General features: G+C 39.7%; 1 protein-coding gene across 1 annotated transcript in view; it reads right to left on the bottom strand.

The window, feature by feature from the left end:
- The window catches only part of SNTB1 (syntrophin beta 1), a 303484-nt gene that overhangs the window by 14228 nt on the left and 263718 nt on the right, over positions 1-25538 (bottom strand). The window contains exon 4 of the mRNA XM_027854065.1: positions 24668-24807. Coding sequence (XP_027709866.1) covers positions 24668-24807 — 140 coding nt within the window. The remainder of the gene's footprint in view (positions 1-24667; positions 24808-25538) is intronic.

Genomic DNA, 25538 nt, shown 5'->3' with positions numbered 1-25538 from the left:
ACTCACTCACCTGCTTAGATGTTTAAAAGACATGTGTGGAAGATGAAAGAAAGAGTAGGTAATAGAGAATGAATACAGTCTTGCTGAACTGATAATAATAATAACTATTATTATCATTAGCTAACTTTTATATAGCACTTTAAGTTTTGCAAAGTGCTTCACAAATATTATCTCATTTTATGCTCACAACAACCCTGAGATGTAGATGCTATTATTATCCCTGTTTTACAGAAGAGGAAACAAGCTTTGGGGGAGTAAGGGAATGGGAAGGTAGCAAGCATTTATTAAGTGCCTGTTATACCAGGCACTTTGCTAAGTGCTTTACAAATATCTCATTTTATCCTCACAGCAATCCCGTACGGTAGGTAGTTATTAGCCCCATTTTACAGATGAGCAAACAATAGTTAAGTGACTTGCTTAGGATCACACAACCAGTAAGTGTTTGAGGTCACATTCGAACTCAGGTCTTCCTGTCTTCCTGTCTTCTAATGCTACAATGGTAAAATCTTAGTATTGAAAATATGGGGGGGGAGGGACAGCTAGGTGGCGTAGTGGATAGAGCACCGGCCCTGAAGTCAGGAGGACCTGAGTTCAAATCCGGCCTCAGATCAAACACTTGACACTTACTAGCTGTGTGACCCTGGGTAAGTCACTTAACCCCAATTGCCTAAAAACTAAAAAAAAAAAAAAGAAAAAAAAAAGAAAACATGAGCCTTTGCCTCTATTTGTTTCACTTGTGCTCAGTCTTCACAATTTGCTGTTCATGGAGCATAGCTGCCCAATCACACACAGCTTCTACAAATTTTCCCAGGGAGACATTGCTGAAGGAGTACCTCCTGCTCTACCTCACCAATGAAAGGAAAGCAAAGCGCACCAAAACAAACCAGTCTTGTGGAGTCTAGGCCAGGACTAGGGCTACATTTTTAAAAGTATGTTTTCTTGGTGTGTGTTTTTTTAAGGTAAATTCAAATCCTTTTTTTTTGTTGTTGTTGTTTCTGTTTTGCTGGGCAATGGGGTTAAGTGACTTGCCCAGGGTCACACAACTAGTAAATATCAAGTGTCTGAGGCTGGATTTGAATTCAGGTCCTCCTGACTCCAGGGCCGGTGCTCTATCCACTGCACCACCTAGCTGCCCCTGGTAAATTCAAATCTTGAAGGATAGACAGCAACTCATCTGTTTAGAGTTTCAAGATTTAAAGCCCTTCACAATCTGGCTCTAACCTAACTTTCAAAACTGATTCCACATTATTTCCCCATCACATGCTCCACCTTCCACCAAAACTAGTCCATTTGCTGTTCCCCCTACACGACACATCATTTCCGACCTCCTTGCCTTTGCCCAGATTGGTCCCATGCCTGGGATAGTGTTTCTCTTTACTTTTGTTCACTAGGCAATTCCAGGCTGGGCTACGGGTTCCTTCCCACAAGAGGCTTTTTCTGTTGTTCTGGATGTTTGTCCCCTTCAAAAATTCCTTTGAATATATTTTGTGGACCTCATGTAGTTATCTGTTTATGTGTTATATCCAGCCAGCAGACCCAGCAGGGCAGGGTCTTTGTTGTCGCATCATCCACAGTGCCTGCTTAATTTTTATTTAAATGAATTGAATTGTCCTGTTTGCCTCGTGGTTGAGTTTTGTTTTTTGTTTTTTTGCAGAAGCAGATTTTTAACATGTTTCCTATGATCCCACAACGAATCTCAAGGGGCTTTTCTGGACTAGCCATTAATTTCATTTCAGTTATTTTAAATTTTAAGTTATTTTTGTATCCTGAAAATATGACCATCTGTCTCTTAGTTGTGGAAGGAAATGAATCACAACAGCCACAAATGCCTCCAACAAACAGGCTGCAAGTGTAGTGTAATGGAAAGAGAATGGGCTTTAGAGTCAGAGAATCTGGGTTCAGATCTTGTCTCTGTCCCTACCCGTGTGTCCTTGGGCAAATGACTTAACCTCTCTGGGACTCAGTTTCCTCATCTGTAAAATGAGGGGGTTGGATTAGATGGCCTGCCAGCTCTAAATTTATGTTCCTATTATACTTTCCCAAGGAAAGATGGCATTTATGATCCAACAAAAAGGAAGCCTATCAAATCTGGCCTCAAACACTTGAACTTACTAGCTGTGTGACCCTGGGCAAGTCACTTAACCCCATTGCCTAGCTGAAAAAAAAAAGGAAGCCTAACTTCTAATTGTTATCCAAAGCTGGGCAAAAAAAAAGGTCAAGAACACCCCTAGTTCTCTAGCCAGGAATTTAATGACATTTAATCAGAGATTTGGAGGTGGAAAGGCCCTCAGGTTATTTAGTCTAACTCCTTTATTTTACAGATGAGCCCCTGAGAATTTGTGACTTGCCACACTTCACAGAGTAAATATCTAAACCGGGATCTGAACCCAAGTTCTCTGACTTTGGGGGTGAGAATCCTTCCATTTCCCACCACTTACTGGCCACAGAAAATCCAATGCCAGCAAGATCTTATATTTTGTAGGAAACTAGAAACTGAAATAAATGAGGAAAAACAATCCCCATAAATGGTTTAAAAATAAGATCAGATTAGGGGGCGTGGGCAGAAGAATGAGATCATAAGGAGAATATAAATGGAGCTGATTTATTCAAGGTAGTCTGAATGATAAATGGTATATGACTGGAAAGCAATCAGTCATAACATCAGGCCTGTCCCTGTTGCTAACCCAGCCTCTCAAGAACACCATGGTGCAAGTGGACAAGTTGACAATTTGCAGATGAATTCAATTCTTGAGAATCCATATACTGAATAATAATTTAAAAAATCCTTCACACTTACATAGCACTTTATGGGTAGGTAAGTGTAATTGGGGGCTACCAAAATCTGAAATCTGGCTGTGGGCAACAATTGAGTCTCCTTTACAGTGGGCCATTTTTCTTCCTTGGTGTTTATGGGAGTCCTTTGCTTAGATGATCTGAAAAGGGGCAACTGGGCTGCTAAAGGGTGGCTTAATCGCAAAATGTGATTGCTGTGCTGTTGAGTTTTCAGACAAACTTCTCCCTTCTGCCAGAAGGCAAATGTTTTCTATTCCCAGTTAAAAAGAAAGAAAAAGACTCATGTTGATACTTTTCTACTGCCCACTTTGATTTAAGTTGGAAAACAAACCATGGATGAAGCAGAAATAACAGACAGCTAGGGAAAGGGGCCTGAATCTTATTTTTATCTTAGCCACCCACCACCTGTTTAATGCCTTATTTCTTATTACTTAATCTCCAAAGTGCCTGACTCTTTCCTAGGTTATTCTCTAGGAGAGGCTTAGAGGAAACAAACTCACTATTTCAGACTATGAGGGGATCATTAAAAAAAAAAATCATTATTATTGACACTCTTAAAAATACAAATAAATGAGGCATAGGATAAATCTACAAATAAAACAATGAAATCAGAACTATTTAAAACAATTTGATTAGAAATATCATAGCAACATAAATTGTAAAAAAATAGTAATAACTGTTCTGTGTTCTCTTCAAAATTCATTTGTACACTTAGCTTTGCATTTTTCTATAATATATTTTCTTAGTTTTAAAAATATGACTCTAATCAAATGACTGGGCTTACTCTGTAGGACTTTAGATTAATCTTTCTCTTTCTCACTGTATAGGACATCTGGGTGGAGCAATGAATAGAGCTCTGAGTCTAGAGTCAGGAAGACTCATTTTCCTGAGTTCAAATCCAGCCTCAGACACTTTACTAGCTGTGTGACCCTGGGCAAGTCACTTAACTCTGTTTGTCTCAGTTTTCTCATCTGTAAAATGAGCTGGAGAAGGGAATGGCAAACCACTTTAGTATCTTTACGAAGAAAACAAAGAGTCAGACATGACCTGAAGTTGACTCAACATCTCATTGTATGCTTCAGAGGACCATACCGAGGCAGAAATCACCCAGTTCAAGTCACTCAGGTGATGGTTTGAACCTATGTTTTCTGCATATATACATGAATTTGGGAAGGATGATTGATTGACCCTGTAGGACAGAAGAAGCAGAGGACCCAGCACCCCATGACTTCATAAGTGTAAGGAAATCCCCATAGAGGGACTTCCTCCACCAAAATGAATCTCAACCCATCTATCATTTAGAAGATAAATTTGAGGGAATTTCTTGAGTCATAGAGGGGCTAAGTGACCTACCTGATGGGAGTCTGAATCCAGGACTTTTTGACTCTAACCCTAGTCAACACAGCCTATACTATATGAAAATACCACAATTTATTTAGTCATTCACTGGACAAATACATCTCTATATAAGTTTAAAAAGTTTTAAAATGTAATTTATGAATATTTTGTAAATAAAGGTCCTTTTTTCTTTTTAATAATTCATAAGATAGTTTTTTTTATTCCCAAGATGTGTATTACTTCATCTAGGCTGACCACTATTGAACTGAGATTCAGACCAATAATTTTACAAACATTTATTAAGAGCTTACTATGTTCTAGACATTATGCTAGGCATTGGACATACACAATATCTTCCCCCGACTTGAGTCTCTTGCCATCATGGAACTTATATTCTAAGAAAGCCATGCCATGTGCAGAAATACAGAATATGTACAAAGAAATTTTAAGAGGAAGAAGGAACTAAAACTGAGGGAGGAAAAGAAAGATCTCATTAAACCTGAATTTTGCTTTGAAGAAAGCTAAGGATGCTAAAACATGGAAGTGAGAAAGGAGTACATTCCTGGCATGGGGAGCCACCAGGCCAAAGGCATTGAGGTCCAAAGTGTATGTATGGTAAAAAGTGTTGTAGATGGTGAACAGGAAGCAAGTCTATTATAGTTTCACACTGGATTGAAGAGTGCTTAAATGGAATAATACTGGGGAGTATGGGACCTAAAACACTTTTTGTGTTCAATCACTTTCAGTCACATCCAACATTTTCTTGGCAAAGATACTGGAGTGGTTTTCATTTCCTTTTTCAAATCATTTTACAGATGAGGAAAGTGAGACAAACAGGGTTAAGTGACTTGCCCAAAGTCACATAGCTAGTAAGTGTCTGAGGCCAGATTTGAATTCAGGAAGATGAGTCTTCCTGACTCCAGGCTCAACCCTTTATTCACTGTGCCACAGTAAGTGTTAAATGCTTGTGAGCCAATTTCACTTTGCTTAGGTGCTGGAGATTGTGACATAAGATGTTCTACATACATGCAAATTATTATTAATAGCCTTAATAAAAACCAGCCACCACACTAGGTTTGAACAAAATTATTTCTTCTCTAAAATTATATATTAGGTAACAGGGTTGCTAAGCAATATTACATCCATATCCTTATTTAATTGTTGCAGTTAGCATTTCCCAGCAGATGCCATATTGTAAGCCATTAAGTAGAGAAGGCAACAGGTCAGATTCCATAAGTATCCAGAGCTGGTGATCTCATATCTCTTCATCTACTGGACATCTATGATGGAACCCAGCAAGGACGATTGATTGACCCTGTAGGACAGAAGCAGAGGACCCAGCACGCCATGAAACTCTGATGTGCTGGGCAGAAGGTTGTGTCCATGGTCCTGAAACATCTGCAATGGATTAAGAGTAATTTCTCAAAGGAAAACAACTTTTCAATCTGAATTTTAAGATTTTTACACCATCATCTTATAGCCTTTTATACATGGTGTCAACTGTTGATTTCTGAAGTGATTTTTGAAAAGAGTAGAATACAATCAGAGATTGATTTTGGCCAGTATATTAATAATAATGATGATGATAATGATAGTAGCATTTATGTAAATTCCTTAAAGTTTGCAAAGCACTTTGCATATGTAATCTTATTTGGTCCTCATAACAACTCTGTGAAGTAGCACCTCTTAAGGGTCTGAGACAGGATTTGAACTCAGGTCTTCCTGACTACAAGTCCAGCACTCTGGCCACTGTGCCAGGTAGACACTTCAACACAAAAACACACATATAAGGTTTAAAGACAAACTGAACATTTTATAAGAATGTGACAAATAGAATAACCACTGCTGAAAAATAGTTGTCTTCTTCAGCTTTCAATTTTATCTTCCTTCATTGTTATATTCATTAGTCTTTTTTCTGAGTACATAGGTTAGGCTTTGAAATAGTGCATCTTTGATGAATTCAACAATAAAAAAATTTATCAACTAAAAGGGACCTTAGAGATCCAGTCCAAAAGTTTTGTTTTAAGGGTAAAGAAACTGAGGTACCAGGGAAATGAAGTGACTTAGCTAAAGTCACCCAAAAAAGAATAGGAATAAGATTCAAAGCTGGGACCTCTCACTCAAAGTCTAGGTCTCTTTTCAGTGCTGCCTGCTTACTCTGAATCCTAAGCTAAGCTGGGGACACTAAGGCAAAGTGAAACATTCTTTGCCCTTCAAACTTTGCCCTTAACATTCTATTAGGACAGGCACACAGATGTTGGTTTTTATTTTAATTAATACTCAAAAATATAACAAAAGCATTTTGATGTAAATACAAAGTTATTTCAGGAAAAAGAGAGTACTGACAACTTTAGGTGAGGGGAATCAAGGAACTTTGCGTAGGAGATGGCCCCTGAGCTAAGCCTAGAAGAAAGTTAAGGATTCTAAGAGGTGGAGGTGGGAAGAAGTTAATTCTAGGTCTTGTGGCATAGAGACAGGTATATAATGCTAAAATGACTTAACAATTTTGAAAGATTTAAGAACTAGGATCAACTCAATGACCAACCATGGTTCCAGAGGACTGAGGAGAAAGAATGCTACCTATCACCTGTAAGAAGGGTAATGGAATCAAGATAAAGAGAGAAATATGCACTTTTGGGAATTGAGGGACTGCTAGGTAATAGAGTACTAGACTTGGAGTCAGGAAGATCTGAGCTCACATCTGGCCTGTGACTCCTACTACCTGTGTGATCCTGGGCAAGTAACTTAACCCTTATTTGTCTGAGTTCCTCATCTGTAAAATAGGGATGCACTGGAGAAGGAAACAGCAAACCACTCCAGTATCTTTGCCAAGAAAATCCCATGGACAAAAAGTCTGTGGGATCACATAGAGTTGGACGTGACTGAATGACTGAACAACAACAATTGTGGAAATTTGTTTTATTCAACTATGCATATTGGTTACATGGGTTTTGTTTTCTTTCTCTTTTTCCCAATGGATGGATGCAGTGGGAGGAAGAGAAAATAATTTTTGTTCATTGAAAAAATTAAAATCTAATAAAAAAACAACAAATTTTGTTTTGCTGGAAGAAGTAGAGTATGTGAAGGAAAGTAATATGAAGTAAAATTGGAAAGACAGATGGGAACCCATTTATGAAGGGCTCTTTCCACTATATTATGTTGTCTCTTGAAGTTAGACTTTAATGCCCTCCCCCTCCTCCTTTCTGTGTCCCTTTCTTCTTGTTTACATACTACCCCTGACATCTCAGATAGTTAATTAGTATTTAAAAGTACTATAAACTCCTCTAAGATAGGTTGCACCCACAGAGACAGGTGGCTGTAAGCTAGCAACTTGTCTCATCACTGTCCCCAGTGGGGCCCCATTTTGCATCATTCCTGTTAGAACTATATTCACTTGAACAACTGGTTATGCTATAGAGCCACAGGACACAAGGTTCCAGTAGAGAAAGAAGGAAAAAAGAAAGACAAGAAAAGAAAAGAAAGGAAGGAAAGAAGGAAAGGAGGAAGAGTAGGAGGAAGAAAGGAAGAAAAGAAGCAAAAAGGAAGAGATAAATGATAGCAAGATCCTCCTTTTCTCCATTACATGACTGAGGCTTCAACAATTCACTATATATTTATTAAGCCCCTGCTATGGTATGTCACTGTGCCAGTTTCTAGGGATATAAAAACTAAACAAGTCCCTGCCCTCAAGGAGGAAGGATATGTCAGAGCAGCACAGGGCCAAGTAGAGTAGCCTGGAGCCCTGCAATGATGATTCACTGCCAAGCTGCCATCAAACAATAGAGAACTACATTCTGAGTCTAGTCATTTGAGCCATTCTGAATCCATCTAATTGTCTCCCCCATAAGGTCCACCTCTCTCCATCTTTTACACACAGTGGTCCTGTTCAGCAATGAGGAACAGAGCAGGTGTTATTAATCAAGTCCTCAGGCAGCTTGTCAGGTATGTGACGGCCCTCTGGGCTCTTCCTTAGGCTCTCAGTGATCTGGCTGCCACTCTCTACTTGGCTCTGCCCCTTTGTTGTTAGTGTCACCTTCCCCCTTTTAATCTAAGGAATGGTGCAAATTATCCAATCAGATCAATAGCTTGAAGGCTCCATCCAATTTAGTGAAACTCCTCCTCTTTGTCCTGATTCCTACTGTGTTTTCTAATTACTTAAGCCTCCTTGAATCATTAGGAAAAAAACTATATTAATAAAAGGATAGAAAAATAGAGAGATCAATGAAGGTCAGAATCACCTCTTATTTACCCTGTTCTCTCAAGCACAAACTTTCGTCTCCCAACCCCAACATCTTTCTCAATCCCCTGAGCATGGGTTGGCATGGATGTGGGCAGCCAGAATATGAGGATAGCCCCTACTCCCATATGGTAGAAGACATGAAATCTGCTCAGAAGCATTTTGTTTTGTCTCAGGAGCCCTATTCACCAGGGTTTCCAATCCAACTCTCCTTGCGCTGACCCTGAATCCCACTGGACTTGCTTCTGTTTGTCCCAATCATAGCTTCCTGACTTATGTATGCCTCATATCATTTCATCACCCAAGCCTGAATCTGTCTCATGCCCCCAGTGCTGTGGCCTTGCTGGTAAAGCAACAGGTAAATGGCCTGAGCACTCAAATGGCTTTGCTGCATTCTAAATGTCATGCCCCTCTCTTCTCTGTGTTTGCTTTCTTTAAAAGTCCCTGCCTTCCTCTGTTGTCTTGCATTCCATCCCTACAATCTCGGTCTACCCAAGTGAGCAAATTAACACGAACTCATCAAGGAGATGGTGGAGCTGTTACAGCAATCCAAGATTATTTGAGAGACACAGGAAGGAGGAAGCATTGAAGAAAAAAGGAGAAATCAGGAAAGCTTTCTCCTAGTAACAACAGCCAGCATTTATATAATGTTTTAGGGTTTGTAAATCATTCATTTAACCCTTACAGCACATAATTACGGAAACAATTATTATACCCTTTTTACAGATCAGTAAACTGAGGCTGAGAGAGGTTAAGTGGCTTGCTTGGGGTCAGCCAGTAAATGTCTGAGGTAGGATCTGAACTCAGGTCTTCCAGATTCCAAGTACAGTGCTTTATTCACTGTACCCCCAACATGCTTAGAAGGTAGCACTGGAACTCAACATTAAAGACTAAGAAACAGAGTTAAGGATGAAAGACCCAGGGAAGTACTTCAAGGCTTTGTGAAAGATGCGAAGGAAATTGGCAAGAAATAGCAGTTCGCCAGTTTAAGAAAGCAGCAGGGAGAAGCCTGGCTCAGTCTTGAGGCAGTGGGAACCACACAGGACAACGGAAACCAGCTTTATGGAAACTGCAGGGGCAGATTTTTTTTGTTCAGGTTCTGTATGGACTCTCTACAAGCTATTGTTCTGTATGAAACTTAGAAACACCTGGGAATGGGAAACCTGTTTTCTTCGCAGCCTGGTGGGTCCACCTGAAAGCAGTGACTGTGACCCGGCAGAGACACCCAAGAAGCAGGAGGGAGATTGGCAAAGATGCAGGAGAAGGAAGGAGGATTCACATTTAAGACAATGGAAGCACACAGTACTATACCATCCTGATTCAGCACAAGTGGAGCAAAGTTTTCTCACCAAAGCACTTGGTACAGAGAACCAAATAGCTTCAGCGGGATGGGTCACAGCCAGAAACATTGACCTGTGGGTTACTTGACCCAAATGTTTCCCATAGACTTTTTTTTTTAATCAAGTAAAGCTTGTTTTCAGGCAAAATTGTGACACCAAAAGATATAATAATGATAATAATAATGATAACAATATTGATGAAAATGATAATAATATATTCACATTAATATGGTTCTGTATCTTAGAACTGGAAAGGATGTTAGAGATCAGTTAGTCATGGTGTCATAAATTTAGAACTAGAAAGGACTTCAGAAGTCAGCAACAAAATCTCCCACTTTCTACAATTGAAGAAAATAAGGCACAAAAAAGAAAATAACTTGCCCAGTTCACCCAAGAAGAAGGAGAGCCAGGATCTGAACCCAGATCAATACAGCCCTTTGACTTCAAATCCAGTGCTTATCAATATCAAATTCCACAAACATTTATTAAATGCCTAGGTCATACCAAGTACTGTGCGAAGTGCTGAGGATATAAAGAGCCTATAAAGCGAGGAATTGGCAGAAGTTTGGTCCTCCTTCCTCCAACCTTCCAATCAGAGGGGAGAGCAGGCTGAGGGAGGCAGGGTCAATGAGGATTTGAGTTAACATAGTGGTGAATTTAGAAGTGATGAGCTTATCCTGGGTGGGGCATCTTGTTCAAGCAAGGTAGCAGATTCGAAGTGGAGGCTATTCCACATAGGTGCCCTCACAACAATCTTGCCTGGTAAGTATTTTTCTCCCCATTGTATGGTCCAAGAAACTGAGGCTCAAATGAGTTCATAGGAATTATAGATTTAGAGTTGGAAGGAGCTTTAGAGACCATCTACTCCAATGCTCTCATTTTACCAGACAGAGAGCAACTTGGTTAAGGTCATTCATACTGAGTTTGTTAGTGAATGGCTTTTAATGATACATTATGTATAAGTGTACTTGATGTATATATGTGTTTAATGACATATTATATATGTAAAAGATGATGTATTAGGTAGGTTGAAAGGACTTAGAACTGGAAGGGCCCTTAGAGATCTCTATTCTGACTTAAAAAACTTAAAAAATCAGGAAATGGAGTCTTATAGAAATGAAACAATTTGCTCAAGCTCATATTGGCAGGATTTGAATTCAGGGCTTCTGACTCAATCCATTAATCTTACTAAAACACACTGCCTGCCCTCTCCCACCCCCCTTCTCTCTCTCTGTCTCTTTCCCTCTCCCACTCTTTCTCCCTCCCCTCTCTGTCTCCTCCTCTCCCCTTTTCTCCCCCTGTTTTTCTCCCTTCTTTTTCTTCTCCCTGCTCCTCTGTTTTTCCCTCACACCTGTTTCTCCTTTCCACTGTCTCTCCCCTCTCTGTCTCTCTCCCTTCTGTCTCTCACCTCTGTCTCTGTCTCTCTCTCTGGCATCTGCATTTTAAAAGAAACTAGTCCTCAGTTTTAAGGGGCAATGTCCTAACCCAAAAGAATAAATTTTTAATGGTGCAATATTAGGCAAAGAGAAATTTAATGTGGAGTTCTCACACTCTGCAGGTGGGTCTGTCAAAGCATGAGGCCAGCCCAGCGTCAAAGAATAAGCGACCAGAAAGTTCACAGTGGGGCTAAACAGAGCCACTAGGGGGTGTGCAAAAGTTGGTAATTAAAAAAACTAAATTACTTTGGGAATGGTTCTCAGTACTCCCTTCTGTTGCATTTCATGCCAGCAAAGTGCTAGGTACTATATAATATGAGAGGATTAGAAACAGTTTCTCCTTGGTGGAAAAAACCCCCAAAAAACAACAACCCTCCCCTCACCAAGATTAGAGTGAACTTTCTAACCTGCGTGATACAGTGGAGTCATGCATGGTATAGGGAGTGGGTTATATTATGCTTGGAGTCAGAAGATCTGGGTTCAAGTTCTGGCTGCTCCATTTATTTGACTTTGGGCATGTTACTTAATTTTTCTACGCCTCAGTTTCCTTATTTATAAAATGAGGCAAAATGTTACTTGCAGTTATCTAGCTCAATGATTTTGTGGGCATCAAATGAGATAATCTGTATGGAGGGCTATATAAATCATTAAGAACTATCAGATCCTGGAACAGGGGAAAGGGGAGCTAGATTTGGAGTCAAAGGAGCTGAGTTCAAGGTCCACACTACCTATGTGACCTTGGGCCCTCAGACACTTACTAGTTGTGTGACCCTGGGCAAGTCACTCAACCCTGTCTGCCTCAGTTTTCTCCTCTGTAAAATGAGTTGGAAAAGGAAATGGCAAATCATTCCAGTATCTTTGCCAAGAAAACCCCAAAATGGGGTCAGGGAGAGTTAGCCACTACTGAAATGACCGAACAACAAAGACCTTGGGCAAATCTAAAGACTCCATTCCTGTGTTCCAGCTTCCATTCACAATCTGCCTTCTGAATGGTGAGATGTCACCATTTTTATACCTACCCAGACATATCAGGCTGTTGTCTGAATCATAAAAGCACTAAAGTAAATGTCAGCTGTTGTTATTAATAGTACCTTTCAAGAATTTCTCAGGGTTATATAATGGAAATTGTAATCACCCCCAATTTTGGTGGAGAAATGCAGTCCTTGATCAGTTGGCTCTAAGTTACCCAGGATCCAAGGAGGGGTGCATTCCTGAGACAAAGAGGAAACTAGGAATTAGCCATCTAGATTTGTTGCCATTTAGCCAGCAGCCCTGGGTTGCTGTTGTCTTTTTTTTTTTAATTTCAATTTCAGTTTCATCTCCTTTTCTGTTCTGAATTCTCCTTCTCTCCTCTACTCACCGAGAAGGCAAGAAAAATGAAATCTATAAAGTGAGAAGCTGGGCTAGCCTAAGACATCAGTAGTACCAAAATGGCGCCTTACCCAGAAATAATTCTGCCAGTCATCCTGTTGTGGTTACTGAACCTCCCACAGTACTCTACTTTGAATTAAGGCATTGTTCAAATATAGTTGTTCTAGGAAGCTTCTGACTGCAGGAGAAAGGGTTGTGGGTTTGGAATCTAAAGAGCTGGTTTCAAATCTTGGTTCTATCACAGCATGAGCTTGGGCAAATTAATTTGGAAAATGTTTTTAATCATCTGAATAATAATACGAGGTTGGACTGGGCAACCTAGAAGTCCTTAACACCTTTAAATCTCTGATTCTATGAACTGAGAGAGGATAAGATATATGAAGCCATTCCTGGTCATTAATGCATTAGTTCTAAGTGATTTATAAGCTTTATTTGTTGGTTATTTAAAAGGGCCCAGAGAAAATGGGACACTGGAAGCATAAGTTTTTTTAGAATTTATTTATTTTTTATTTATTTTTATTTTTAATTTTTAAAAAATTTTTGTTTATTTATTTGTTATTTATTTTTTTGGGGGGAAGCATAAGTTTTGATAGGGATAGGATGAAATGTCCAGGTCAAGGGTCACTTCTTGAGAAGGCAGGCCTAGGTGGGATGCCAAACCAGGGAGAGGCAGCAGGGAAAATAAAAAAGCAACCTGAGGGTACTAGCTACATGTTGGGGAGAAAGACTTCATGGCAGAAGGGAGCTCAGACAGGAATAAATAGGGCACAGAAGATAAACTTCATCTACAATAGGATTTTGGCTAGAGGTCCTGCATTGCCACCCTCTCCAGGCAATAGCGAGGAATCCAGAGCCTGGAGGTCATTCTCCTAGAAGTGAAGAGTGGCTCCCAGGAACAGATAATGGGGAATCAATGAAATGATAATATTTAAGAAAGAAAATTGGGAGAGTTCCAGAGATTCTGACAAACATAAAACAATCCATACTGACTGAATGAATAAACCACTTATTATTATTATTATATCCTCAGAGTTTAGCACAGTGCCTGGCATACATAAGTGCTTAAATGTTTGTTGAAATGAATTTAGTTGAATTGACATTTATACATATAGTGCTTAAAGGTTTAAAAATGTGTTCCTTATAACAACCCTATGAGGTAGATTGCATAAATATTATTATTCTCCATTTCACATAGGGGGAAACTGAGGCTTAGAGAGTTTAAGTGACTTCTCTACAGTCACCCAGCTAGTAAAAAGAAAAGACACCAAAGGGCAAAGAACCTAAGATATGAAAGTTAATCCACATATTTTAGTGACATTCTAAATTCCCCTCATACTCAAGGTAGAAGAAAAGAAAGGGTACAGAAGCAATACATTTTCCCTCTTCAGGGGTTACACAAATCTTGGCTCTTGACCAGTAGATCAGAGTCGTGAGGTCAGTGCTGTTATCAAGTGGAAAAAAAATCCATAGTTGAAGGCCTCTTAATGACCCCTGTAGTCTAGGTATGAAGCTCTGGGTCAAGACTATTCAAAAATTCCAGAAATATGATGACCTTAATCTTGTCTCTCCATAGGCCCATCATCTTTGCAAATTATGACTGGAGAGCACAAAAACCACTTTGTAACTCCATGTGGGCTACTAGGCTGGTTTTTTTGACTGTTCAGCAACATCAAGTAAGTTTTGACTAAGCAAAAAATGTTTTCCCAAGGACTCATAAAAAGCTGAGGGACAAGAATAGCTAAAAGTACAACATGTTTGCAAAATTCCCAAGTTCAAAGCTGTCAATTGCACTGATCGATGGACAGAGGTATTATAGAAGTTGTTCAGTGGGAGGGACAATCATTTACAAATACATGTCCCTGCACAGCAGTCAATATCCAACATAGATTAGGAACACTTCCAGAGCTGCTGCTAAGAAAGACACAAATTAAGAGTCACACTGCCCTCACACTCTTTAAATGATTGCATCTATATGATAATATGATATAATTATATACAATTATATATCATATATAAAATATGCATAAACAGATCTAGTTCTTTCTCTCTCTCTTCTCTCTCTCTCTCTCTCTCTCTCTCTCTCTCTCCTCTGTCTCCACCCCCCCCCTCTCCCACACACATACCTGGGGGAAAAAGGTCAAAAGCAGAGAGAATGACCCCCCCCACCCCATATATAAGAAGAAGTTGAAAAGGTTAGTGGCAGACCTAGAGCCAAGAAGACCTGAGTTCAAATCCAGCCTCAGATAATTCCCAGCTGTGTGACCCTGGGGAAGCCACTTAACCTTTCTCTACCTCAGTTTCCTCATCTGTAAAATCACGATAATAATAGCACCTACCTCCCTGGATTGTCAGGAGGATCAAATGAGATAATGCTTGCAAAGCACTTTCTAAATCTGAAAAGCACTATAAAAATGCTAGGTATATAAAAACACCTACCATAGCACCTTTTTTGCACCAAAACTTAGAAACAAAGAGAATGTCTATTGTAAGCTCTTTGAGAATAGGAATTGTTTCATTCTTTGTACTTGTATTCCCTGGCACCTAGTGCAATGCCTGACACATATTGTGAATTGCTAAATATATGCCTGTTGATTGGCTGATTTTGCTTAAACAGTTTTATGCTAGGAAATTCAGTACCTCACAATTTTGTAACAACTAAACATGGTCACTATTCCTAATCCTGAGCTGAAACATATTAGCAATTGTACCTATCAGCTCTTTTAGCAATCTGTGGTCCAGTTTAGGAGATTTGAACTCAAATGAGTAGGTATCCTCTCCCTATCTCTGTACCTATCTCCAATTCCCTCTTTAAGATGTGTATTCTACCCTTCCCTTTAAGACTCCTATTTTCTTTGATAGAGAAGACAGAAGCAAAATGAACACTGTATTAGGAAGTCAGGAAGATCTAAGTGTGAATCCTGATTTTGACATTTGGATAAGTTCTGTAACCATTTTGAGCATTAGTTTCTTCATCTGTAAAATGGAGACAATCATACCAGAGTAGCCACCTCACACTGTTGTTGGCAGGCTCAAATGAGATAATACAGGTAAAGAGCTTTGCAAACCTTAGAGTGTCAGATAAAACACTATATAAATGTGATCTAGTATTATTCTTTCCATCACTAATGTTACACCTTATGCTTTCAGCAGAGGGTCTAATCTTCCCTTTTCTTCTTGTCTCAAAAAACTCCAAAACCCAAAATCTTTTTTCATTTGTTATCCTTAATATTTCACCTCACAGGCTGACGACCTTCCTGATACTATTTTTACGAATCTGTGACAATCTTTTTTTACTCAGTCTTGGTTACATGCTTCTGGTTTCATATTTTGCATATGCCCTTTTAAAAATGGGAACTCATTAGAGAGCTCCCTGTGAAGCGACATTAAATTCTTTAGATTTTTCATTTTTTTCTTTCTTATAATTAATGATAATTTTCTGTTATATCATTAAAACAGGATAGCTTCCTAATCCTCTTGAAACAATCTTTCCTTTTAGAAATTTAGAATTTTACCTATCTTTTCTCTGAAATTTTTGCTAACTACTTTCGTAAAGCTTAGGGTATGTGACTAGTTAAACCAATGTTACGCTTTTTTAGATTATGAATTCTAAGATATCATGCTCTTCTTATGATTGTAGTGAGAAAAGTCATAAAGCACAGTATAGATGTGAGCCGTTTTTTGTCGTTATTTTTGTAAAGGAAATAGATTTATTTTTATGTAGTTCCAAAGGACAGGACTAAGAACAGTGAATGGAAACCTCCAGTTTTCTTCTAGCTCTAAATCTATGATCTAATTAATTACAGGAAATTTGTTGTTTGTTGTTGTCCATCCTTCATTTGCTAAGAGGATCGATGACATCAGGGGGGTGATGTCTTGACTTGTGAGTGAATTGAATTTAAGTGAGGCAGAGATGTGCAAAGCCATCAGCCTCACTCTCTCTTCCAGAGTCATTGAAGTCCAGTGGCAAGACAAGAGTCAAGATGATTGGCGATGGTCCAGCATAATATTGTTAGATGAATTCATAACTAGTTAAGCTTAAAGATTAGCTGTTCATGACTCAATGTCAACTTGGTACTGGAGTTTCCAGGGAAGTGGCCAAGGGATGCCTACTGTGCATGGCCCTGGGTTTTCTTATTCAGGACTTGGATAAAAGGCATGGATGGTATGCTCAGCAAATGTGAAGATTATATAAAGATGTGAAAGATAGATGACAAATAGGATAATAGAATCACTATCCAAAAAATCCCCCAACATTGATAGACTAGAAAATTGGGCTGAATCTAAAATGAAATTCAACAGGGGAACTTATAAAATCTTCAAAAGGTTCAAAAAATCAACTTCATGAATGCAGTATGAGGGAGACATGAGGAAGGTAGATCAGCTTAATACAAGGAAGAACTTCCTAGTAATTATAGCTGCCCCAAAGTAGAATGGGCTACTTCTAGAAGTAACAAAATTAACATAAATAAAAATTAGCATAAAATTATTTCCATGAAGTTTTAGGCACCATTTTCAGAGATCTTGTAGAGAATATTCTTGTTCTCGATATAGGTTGAACTAAATAGCATCTAAAGCCCATTCCAACTCAGATTCTGTGATTCTCTTAAATTATCTGTCTATAATTATGTCTATCTAAATATGGCTTTTGAATGAACTGTATAGGCTTTTCTTAAAGTGAGAGCATGACTATAGTCCAAATGCTCCCCTAATTCTGACTATCTAAGCCAGGGGTGGGTAACCTGTGGCTTTGAGGCCACATGTGGCCTTCTAGGTCCTTGGGTGCAGCCTTTTGACTGAGTCCAAGTTTTACAGAACAAATCCTTTTATTAAGGAGATTTATTCTGTGAAGTTTGGGTTCAGTCAAAGGGCTGCACTTGAGGATCTAGAGAGACACATGTGGCCTCAAGGCCTCAGGTTCCCCACTAAGCTCACTATTGTTAGGAGGGTACAACACTAACATATATTTATGGACAGAGTTATTTGGTTGCTGTTTCCTGCTTTTATGTCTTTTCTAACCTGTGATTGGAGGCAGTGTGGTATAATGGAAAGGATGCTGGATTTGGAGTTATAGGAGCTTGGTTCATATCCCAGGCCTGGCTTAGATCCTAGACCTGTCCCTCGCTGTTTTGTGTCCTTGGTTGACATTAAACTCCTGGAATCTGTTTCCTCCTCTGTAAAAATGAGAGTTTCGGACAAGAAGGCACTAAGGCCCCTTCCAGCTCGAGGTCCTTGAACCTATGATAATTCTCCCTCTTTGCCTATCATGTCCTGTCCAGGCCCCTTTGCATTCTGCCCTGGCTTAGCTGTTCCACATAGGACCTCCAGTGACAGCTTCTCGCGGGACAAGCTATGTTGATTAGTAAGTGAGTGAATGAGTTTGGTGAGTGCAAACTTACCTAGCTTTGCATACTATCTAAGCTACCTGTCTAGGACATCTTGTTCTCTGCTATCTCTCCTATTGACATGGATACCCCTCACCCCACATCCAACACATTTTGGGTGTAGGAAACCATTAACAATTACTAAATTACTGAAAGCAATTATAATTACCATTGCATTTGGGAACAATGACCGCCCTATGAATCAACTCACCATCCTTGTGTCTCTTCCAACCAAACTCCCTTTCCTTCACTACTCCCCTATATGTGTGGTCTCTCCCTGTTAGAAGCATAAGCTCCATGAGGGCAGGGACTAATTTTTTATGACTGTACTTCTAGTGCTTAGCTCAGCTCTTGGCACATAATACTTATTTAATGTAAGTGTTTTTTTAAAATTTCATTTATATATTCATTCCTAAAAGAGTTCAATTACTCTATTAAAGGTCCTGGTAGGATAAGAAAGAAAGCATACTACCTAGGTTTAAGTAACAGATTGGAAACCATGGGTTATGAATGCTAGTTACAACCCTATCCCCACCTTGCTGTGTGAATTGTAACAGTTTGTTTAATGTGTTCCCTCATCTATGGGTTAGAAGGCACCTTATGAGGCTGTTGTAAAGATACTTAACTCAATACTTCATGCATCTGTTTTTTCCAGGGCACTCCCTCCACCAAAAAAATTCATTCTACATTGACCAACCTTATGGTGATGAGTTGCTCTGCCCTTTCAAGAATGTTGTAAGGACAGCTAGATAGAAATTATTATCATGCACTTACAAATATAAGTGCTATTGAAATGCTAATGAGAATGTGATCTTGCTCAATTATAAACCTGGCAGAGGCCAGTTGCCCCCTTAGAAACGCCATCATCATTATCAGAGAGGATTTATGGAGGGCCCACCTAGAGGTGACACAATGCCATAAAGTAAATTAGATAGACATGGCTTCTGACCCTGAGGAATCTATAGTCTGAAATAGGTATATTATTTCATGCAAGTAATTTGCATAAGCAAATTGTAGTATTTGTAGAAGCAATGTGTAGTAGAAGAAAGCCAGACCATCTTGAAGATAGAAAAGCTAGGTTAGAATCTTGGCTTCTCTTTTTTGGAGATGGTTAGGTTGCACTATGGATGGTGTATTGGACTTGGAGTCAGGAAGAACTGACACTTGCTAGCTGTGTGACCCTGGGCAGGTCACTTAACCTCTGCCTTAGTTTCTGCTTCTGTAAAATGGCAGTAGATGTGGTAAGGCTCCAAAGAGATGACATACAAATTGTTTTGCAAACTTTAAAGTGCTATTTAAAGGTTAGCTCTTATTACATAGCCTCTTTAAACCTCATTTGCCTCATATGAAGTGTGTGTGTGTGTGTGTGTGTGTGTGTGTGTGTGTGTTCTGAAAGTCATCATGACATAATGGATAGAGAGTTGACCTCAGAATCAGGAAGACTACTCTGTTATAGGGAAGTCACTTAACCTTCTTCAGTGCTCCCTAGCCAACTCTCACGATTCTTCATTCAAGTAGATTTTGATCTGCTTGGATAGAGGGATTTCCTCACTGGGAGTTGGCAATGCCAACAAAATCCCAGGTCAGGTCCAAATACTTGCATTATGTACCTTATAGGGTTGTTAAAATAATCAAATGAGAATATGTCTTTAAAAGCACTCTGGAAATAATAGAGCATCATATTAGAGCATATCTATACTTCAATGGACCAATGCTCTCATCAAAGCGACTGCTTCCTCCAGCAATGCAGATTGCAATCCATCCAAAGGATCTCATTCTGTGTGACTCTTGTCTATGTCTTTTCATAGAAGATACTTAATTAATACTTATTGATTAACAGAGCCATGGATAAGTGTATCAGTCATTTATTCTTTTGTGGGTCTTTGAGACCAGAGAATTGGATGGGACTTTCAAGCTTATTTATGAAGAATAACCCTTCATTTAAATTTGTTTTGTGAATTTTATTCTGAACTTAACAAATAGCAAATAAGATGGGCATTTCCACATACATCTTAGGACAGAAAAAGAGGATTTTTCATGAAATTGAAAATCTCTAGTCTTTATTGTAGCAATAATGATAATAACCAGCATTTATATAGCACTTTAAGGTTTGCAAAGCACTTTATAAATGTATCACTTATTCCTCACAACAGACCTGGGAGGTAGTTGCAATTACTATCCCCATTTTACAGATGAAAAAATTGAGGTAGACAGAAGTTAGGTGTCTTGCCCAGGATGACACAGCTTATTCATTATATAATCAAAAAGAAAAGCAAGCTGTACATAACAGAGATTCACAGGGCTTGCTTTTCTTTTTAAATATACAATACGTTCAACATGGAACACGTAATTTTCAAAGCTGTGCTGCTTGTCTGTGTTGCTTCTGGTCTTCTGTTGTCTTCTGTATATTTACAAAAATGATTCAGTGACCCTTTTCTCTTTCTCTCTCTTCTTATGGCAACCTTATTCCTCACTTCCCACCCCTCTACAGAAACAACAACAAAAAAGAAAACAAAACCCTCATAACAAATATGAAATACAAACAGATGCCCTCATTGGCCATGATGGGAAATGTTTATCTTAGTCTGTACTTTTTAGTCCATCACCTCTCTGGCAGAAATCGGAAAGGATACTCCCCTGTTGTTCTATTGGGATTGTGACTGGTCACTGCACTGATCAAAGTTCTTAAGTCTGTCAAACTTGTTTTTTCTTTACAATCTAATTCTTTCATTTTAAAGATGAATGAAATGGGATATTGAGAGGTTAAGTGGCATTACAGACATCACATAGTAGCAGAATAAGTCTCTTAACTCTTTCCAAAATAAAAATGAAACAAAATATTCTCTTTATATGTAGCAACTAACATCATCATCCCCATAGAGACGTAGATGATAATGCTTTATGTACATTATCTCATTTAATTTCTACAACCATCCTGTGGGATGTGTACTATAGTTGTTATTATCCCCATTTTATAGATGAAGAAACTGAGGCTCATAGAGGTCATGTGACCTGCCTAAAGTTACACACCAGTAGGTATTAGATGCAGGATTTGAACTCCCATTTTCCTGACTCCAAATCCAGCTCTTTATCCACAATAGTATGTTGCCCATTAAAGAAAAGCATAGTGCTTTAAGGTTTGCAAATCACTGTACATGTTACTTGATTTGAGCTTCACAACAACCTTGTGCAGTAGGTATTATCATCAATATTTTACAGAAGGCTTAGAATGGTTAAGTGATTTGCCCAGAGTCATACAAAGTAAGTGTCTGAGGTCATATTCAGACCCAGGTCCTGCTGACTTTGTCTTTCCATTACCCTTCCAATATTTCCATGTTGCCCCTCTATGCTAATATCCATGGGGAAGTAGCTGGCTGAGGGAACCTGGATAATTGAAGGCTTCACAATCTTCCTTTGACTATTGCTGTGTTATTCCCGTAAGGAATTGACTCCAGTGGCTTCCTTTTCCCTTCAGGATAAGATATAAAATTCTCTGTCTGGCTTTTAAAGCCCTTGAAGTTGTCCCACCTCTTTCCTCCCCCATGTACTCTGAGATCCAGTGACACTGGTCATCTTGCTGTTCCTCACAAGCACCTCATCTCCCTACTCCATGCATCTGCGCTGGCTGATCCCCACACCTGGGGCTCTTTCCTTCCTCATCTTCCCCTTCTGACTTCTCTGGCTTCTTTCAAGTCTCAGGTAAAGTCTCATCTTTTGAAAGAAGTCTTTCCCCAGTCCTCCCTAACCTTGCTTTCTTCCTTTTGTCATGTATATATCTTCTTTGCATGTTCTTTCCCCTCTGTTAGACTGTGACCTCCTGGAGGGCAAGGACTGGTTTTTTTTTTTCTGTCTTTGTATCCCTAGGGCTCAGCACAGCACCCAACACTTGGTTGTTGCTTAAGAAGAGCTTATTGGTAACTTCTGATGGCAATAAAAGATTAAAAAATATCCACGGCCACAGCACAGATCACATTTTAGAGAAGCTGTTTTATCTTCAGCAGTGAAAAAGTCTGAGTCTCCAGCTAAAGCAGACCTTGCTTCTGACAACAATATCTTCTTTTGGAACCAAACCTTGAGCTACAAAAGGACCAGAAAGTTTTAACCAGAGACTTTGCCACTATCATCAGCCAGCAAAGAAAGCTGTTGGTGTACTCATTCCCTCTGAAGGAGGGTTCCCAAAGGCACAGTGGAAATCTGGCAACAGCTAATACAAGGGAGGCTGGGTCCTCATTTCACTCCATGACCAATGTGTAACACAAGAGATCAGTTAAGAAGATGTGCATTTCTCTATCTCTCTATCTCTATCCCGAGGGCCTGTGGCAACTCTATCATTCCACCATTGTCATTTTTATAGATGAGGACAGAGAAGCACAGCGACATTATACAATCTGCCTGGGGTCACCTACACTCAAACAGCAGGCTGGATTGGTGTTCACAGTCCCATAAGTTTCTAGTGTGATGATCGTTGCCAGCCTTCACCCTGGGGGAATGACTTAGGACTAAGTAGCTGGCCACAGTAAAGCACATTGGGAACGCTCTAGCGTTGTATTCTGCCAAGCAAATAGCAGGATAGTAATTGTGGGTCTCATTTGATTGTCTTTCATATGGCTAATGTAGATGTATAATAACAAGCAGTAATTTCACACTTAAGTGGCCAGGCCAGGTGATTATGTCCAGAGTAATGGAATGTATTGCTGGGGTGATTCCTTCGTGTTTATACATTGGATACTGAATCTTTTTATGTTTTATCATCTTTACTATAAGATACTATAGAAGGCATGCACTGGAGAGCTTCACATTCTCCACTTGGGCATGAGATCAAGGCACTGAGTTTTTGGTTGCTCTGTGATTTGAAGATCCAAATCTGTGATCTTTCACAAGATACAACATGGCTTCTTATGAGCCCCAATCAGCTTTGTTTTTTTTTATTCATTCAACAGATATTAAGAGTCTAAAAAATTTATTAACTGCATAATTAATAGCCAGGTGTTGTGCTGGGTATACAAAGACAAAACTGAAATAGTTGCTTTCCACACTGAACTTACATTTTATTGAAGTAGGAAGGTGCATGTACAGGAATATACAAGAGGGGTGAGCAAACTAGGCCCGCAGACCAAATCTAGCCCACTGCCCATTTCTGCATGGTCTGCAAGCTAAGAATGGTTTTATAATATTATATAAAGTTTTATTGTATTTACTTTTTATTGCATCGTATTTGGCCCTCAGGCCGTAGTTTGCAAACCCCTAATATACAAGATACAGATATGAGATAATTTTTTGCATGGAAAGGCACTGGAGTAGGTGGGGTATCAGGAAAAGCTTCGTGTAGATAATGGCACTGAAGAAGAGCTTTGAATGAAAGCAGGAATTCTAAAAGGTGGAGGGGAGGAGGGAGAGAATTCCAGACATGGGGAGTAGCATGGGCAAGGCCTAGAGATGGGAGTTGGAAGGTCATGTGCTAGAAATGAGGCTAGGAGGGCAGTCTGGTGGAACCAAAGAATGCACAGATGAGAACAATGTCGAAAAAGGCTTATATTTATTCTAAGTGTAAAGGGGAGCCACAGGAATTATTAAGCAGAGGAATGACATGGTTAGAAATGTATTTCAGGAATATCACTTTGGCATCTTGGTAGAGGATGGGCTGGAGAGAATAGGGATTTGAGACAAGGAGACCACTGGGGGCCTATTGTAATAATCCAGGCTAAGGGCACCAACTATGTGAGTGAAGAGAAGGGGACAGATGCAGGAGATGGTGGAAGTTCTTCTTGACATCAAGTTGAAATCTGTCCCTTTGTCCCTTCCAAATGCTGCTCCTAGTTCTGTTCTTGAGAACCACCCAGCACAAGGCTAAACAATCTTCCATTTGCCAGCCCTTTATATAGTTGAATGTTACTATTTTATCTTTCCTTGCCATCCAACTCTTCTCCTGTCCAAGCTAAACATCTGCAGCTTGAGCCCTGATTCTCACGTGATATGATCTTGAGTCTTCCTATCATCCTGACCACCTTTTTTCTGGACATTCTTTAGTTGTGCCCTTTCTAATTAACTAAAACCCACGAGAATCATAGGATAATAAAGTTAGAGATGGAAGGGCCCTTGCCCTTAGAGGTCATTTGTCTAACTCATTTGATAGATAAAAAACACGGAGGCATAGATTGGTGAAACGACCTACCCAAGGATGCATGGGTAATAAGTAGGAAAAGTGAGATTCAAACCCAGGCCCTCTGATTCAAAATCCAGTGCTCTTTCCATTGTACCATACCATCTATTTCATAGAATCATAGATTTAGGGCTGGACAGGACCTTAAAAGACATTTAGTCTAACATCCTCATTTTCAGATGAGGCTCTGTGGAGCAAAGAAATGGAATGATTTGCCCAGGGTCACCCACGTTGTAAACAGCACAGCCAGGATCCAAATCCAGGCCCTCTGCCTTCAAATCTAGCCTTTTTTCCATTTTACCTCAAAGGACTTAGGTTTGCATCTTGGCTCTGCTCCTTACTCCCTGCATGACTTTGGGCCAGTAACTTCCAAGCCAATTGAACAAGCATTTAATTCAATTTCATAATATCCCTGTGATCTACAAAGGGAGCCATTTTTTTTTTTTTGCATTTTCTGGATAAAGAAACTTGACAAATGGTTGGACTGAACAACATGCAGGCCCAGAATGAGAGGTAGCCATGGAACTCAGGTCTAGGTCCAAAAGAGATTGCCAAGTGGCAGATCAATAGTTCTATCTATAAATTTTGCCCTAGCACAAGCTTCTGGGTACCTGGTAGCCAGCAGAGGGTACGTATGAACAGGGCTGAACCAGGCTTCCTTTATTCGAGGCATGCTGTCATAGATTAAGAGGTCCTTCTCGGTCAGCAGAACCAAGGCTGGCTTCCAGTTCTTCTCATTCTCTCCTGGCACCTGAAATAGAACAGAGAGAGCCCCTGTCAAAGAAAGCTGGAGAAGGGGGTGTTTGGGAGGGAGGAGCTGGCAACCATACAAACACAGGCCCTCATAACAGGAGAGCCTAGTCTTCAGATTGAAAAAACAGAATGGGAAGAAACAGACAATAATCTTTTGGCCCTTGATCTTTAGGAGAGAAAAAGAAAATTTGCCCTCTTGAAAAACACCTGATATGTCTGCTAAGTGCTACAGAAGTCAGATTCCCACGCCAAACAAACATTTGTTGCCTTCCTTAGTTTCTTGCCTGCCACTCATTCCTGAGGTCTGTATTCCATAGTTAAAAGCATAGAGGGAAAAAAAAAAAACATTAACAGCTGGTTCTCTGCATTTGTGCTGTACAAAAAGATGAGGGTTGAAAGCTTTGGAACGAACAAGCCACAGCCTTGAAAAATGTACTAGAGAGGGAAACCTTGCTGGGCAGTTGTGACATTTGGCAGTCGGCTTCACAACCACGTCACTCTGAGGCTTACTGCTGTTGCTGCCATCAGTTATCGGCCCATCTCTGGGATTCAAGCAATTATCTCAAAATCCTCAGTCTATCTGGATGGCCCTGCTGACAATTCAGTAGTATCAGCGTGATAAGTCATGGTTTCTGTTCAGTTGTTTTTCAGTCGTGTCTGATTGCTTGTGGCCTCATTTGGGGTTTTCTTGGCAAAGATACTGGAGGGGTTTGCCATTTCCTTCTCCAG

The sequence above is a fragment of the Vombatus ursinus genome, unplaced genomic scaffold, assembly GCF_900497805.2.
Source record: "Vombatus ursinus unplaced genomic scaffold, bare-nosed wombat genome assembly UNPS02010284.1, whole genome shotgun sequence".
In the NCBI taxonomy this organism is placed as follows: Eukaryota; Metazoa; Chordata; class Mammalia; order Diprotodontia; family Vombatidae; genus Vombatus; species Vombatus ursinus.
The sequence above is the reverse complement of the archived record's forward strand: the minus strand, read 5'-3'. Positions and strand labels throughout refer to the sequence as shown.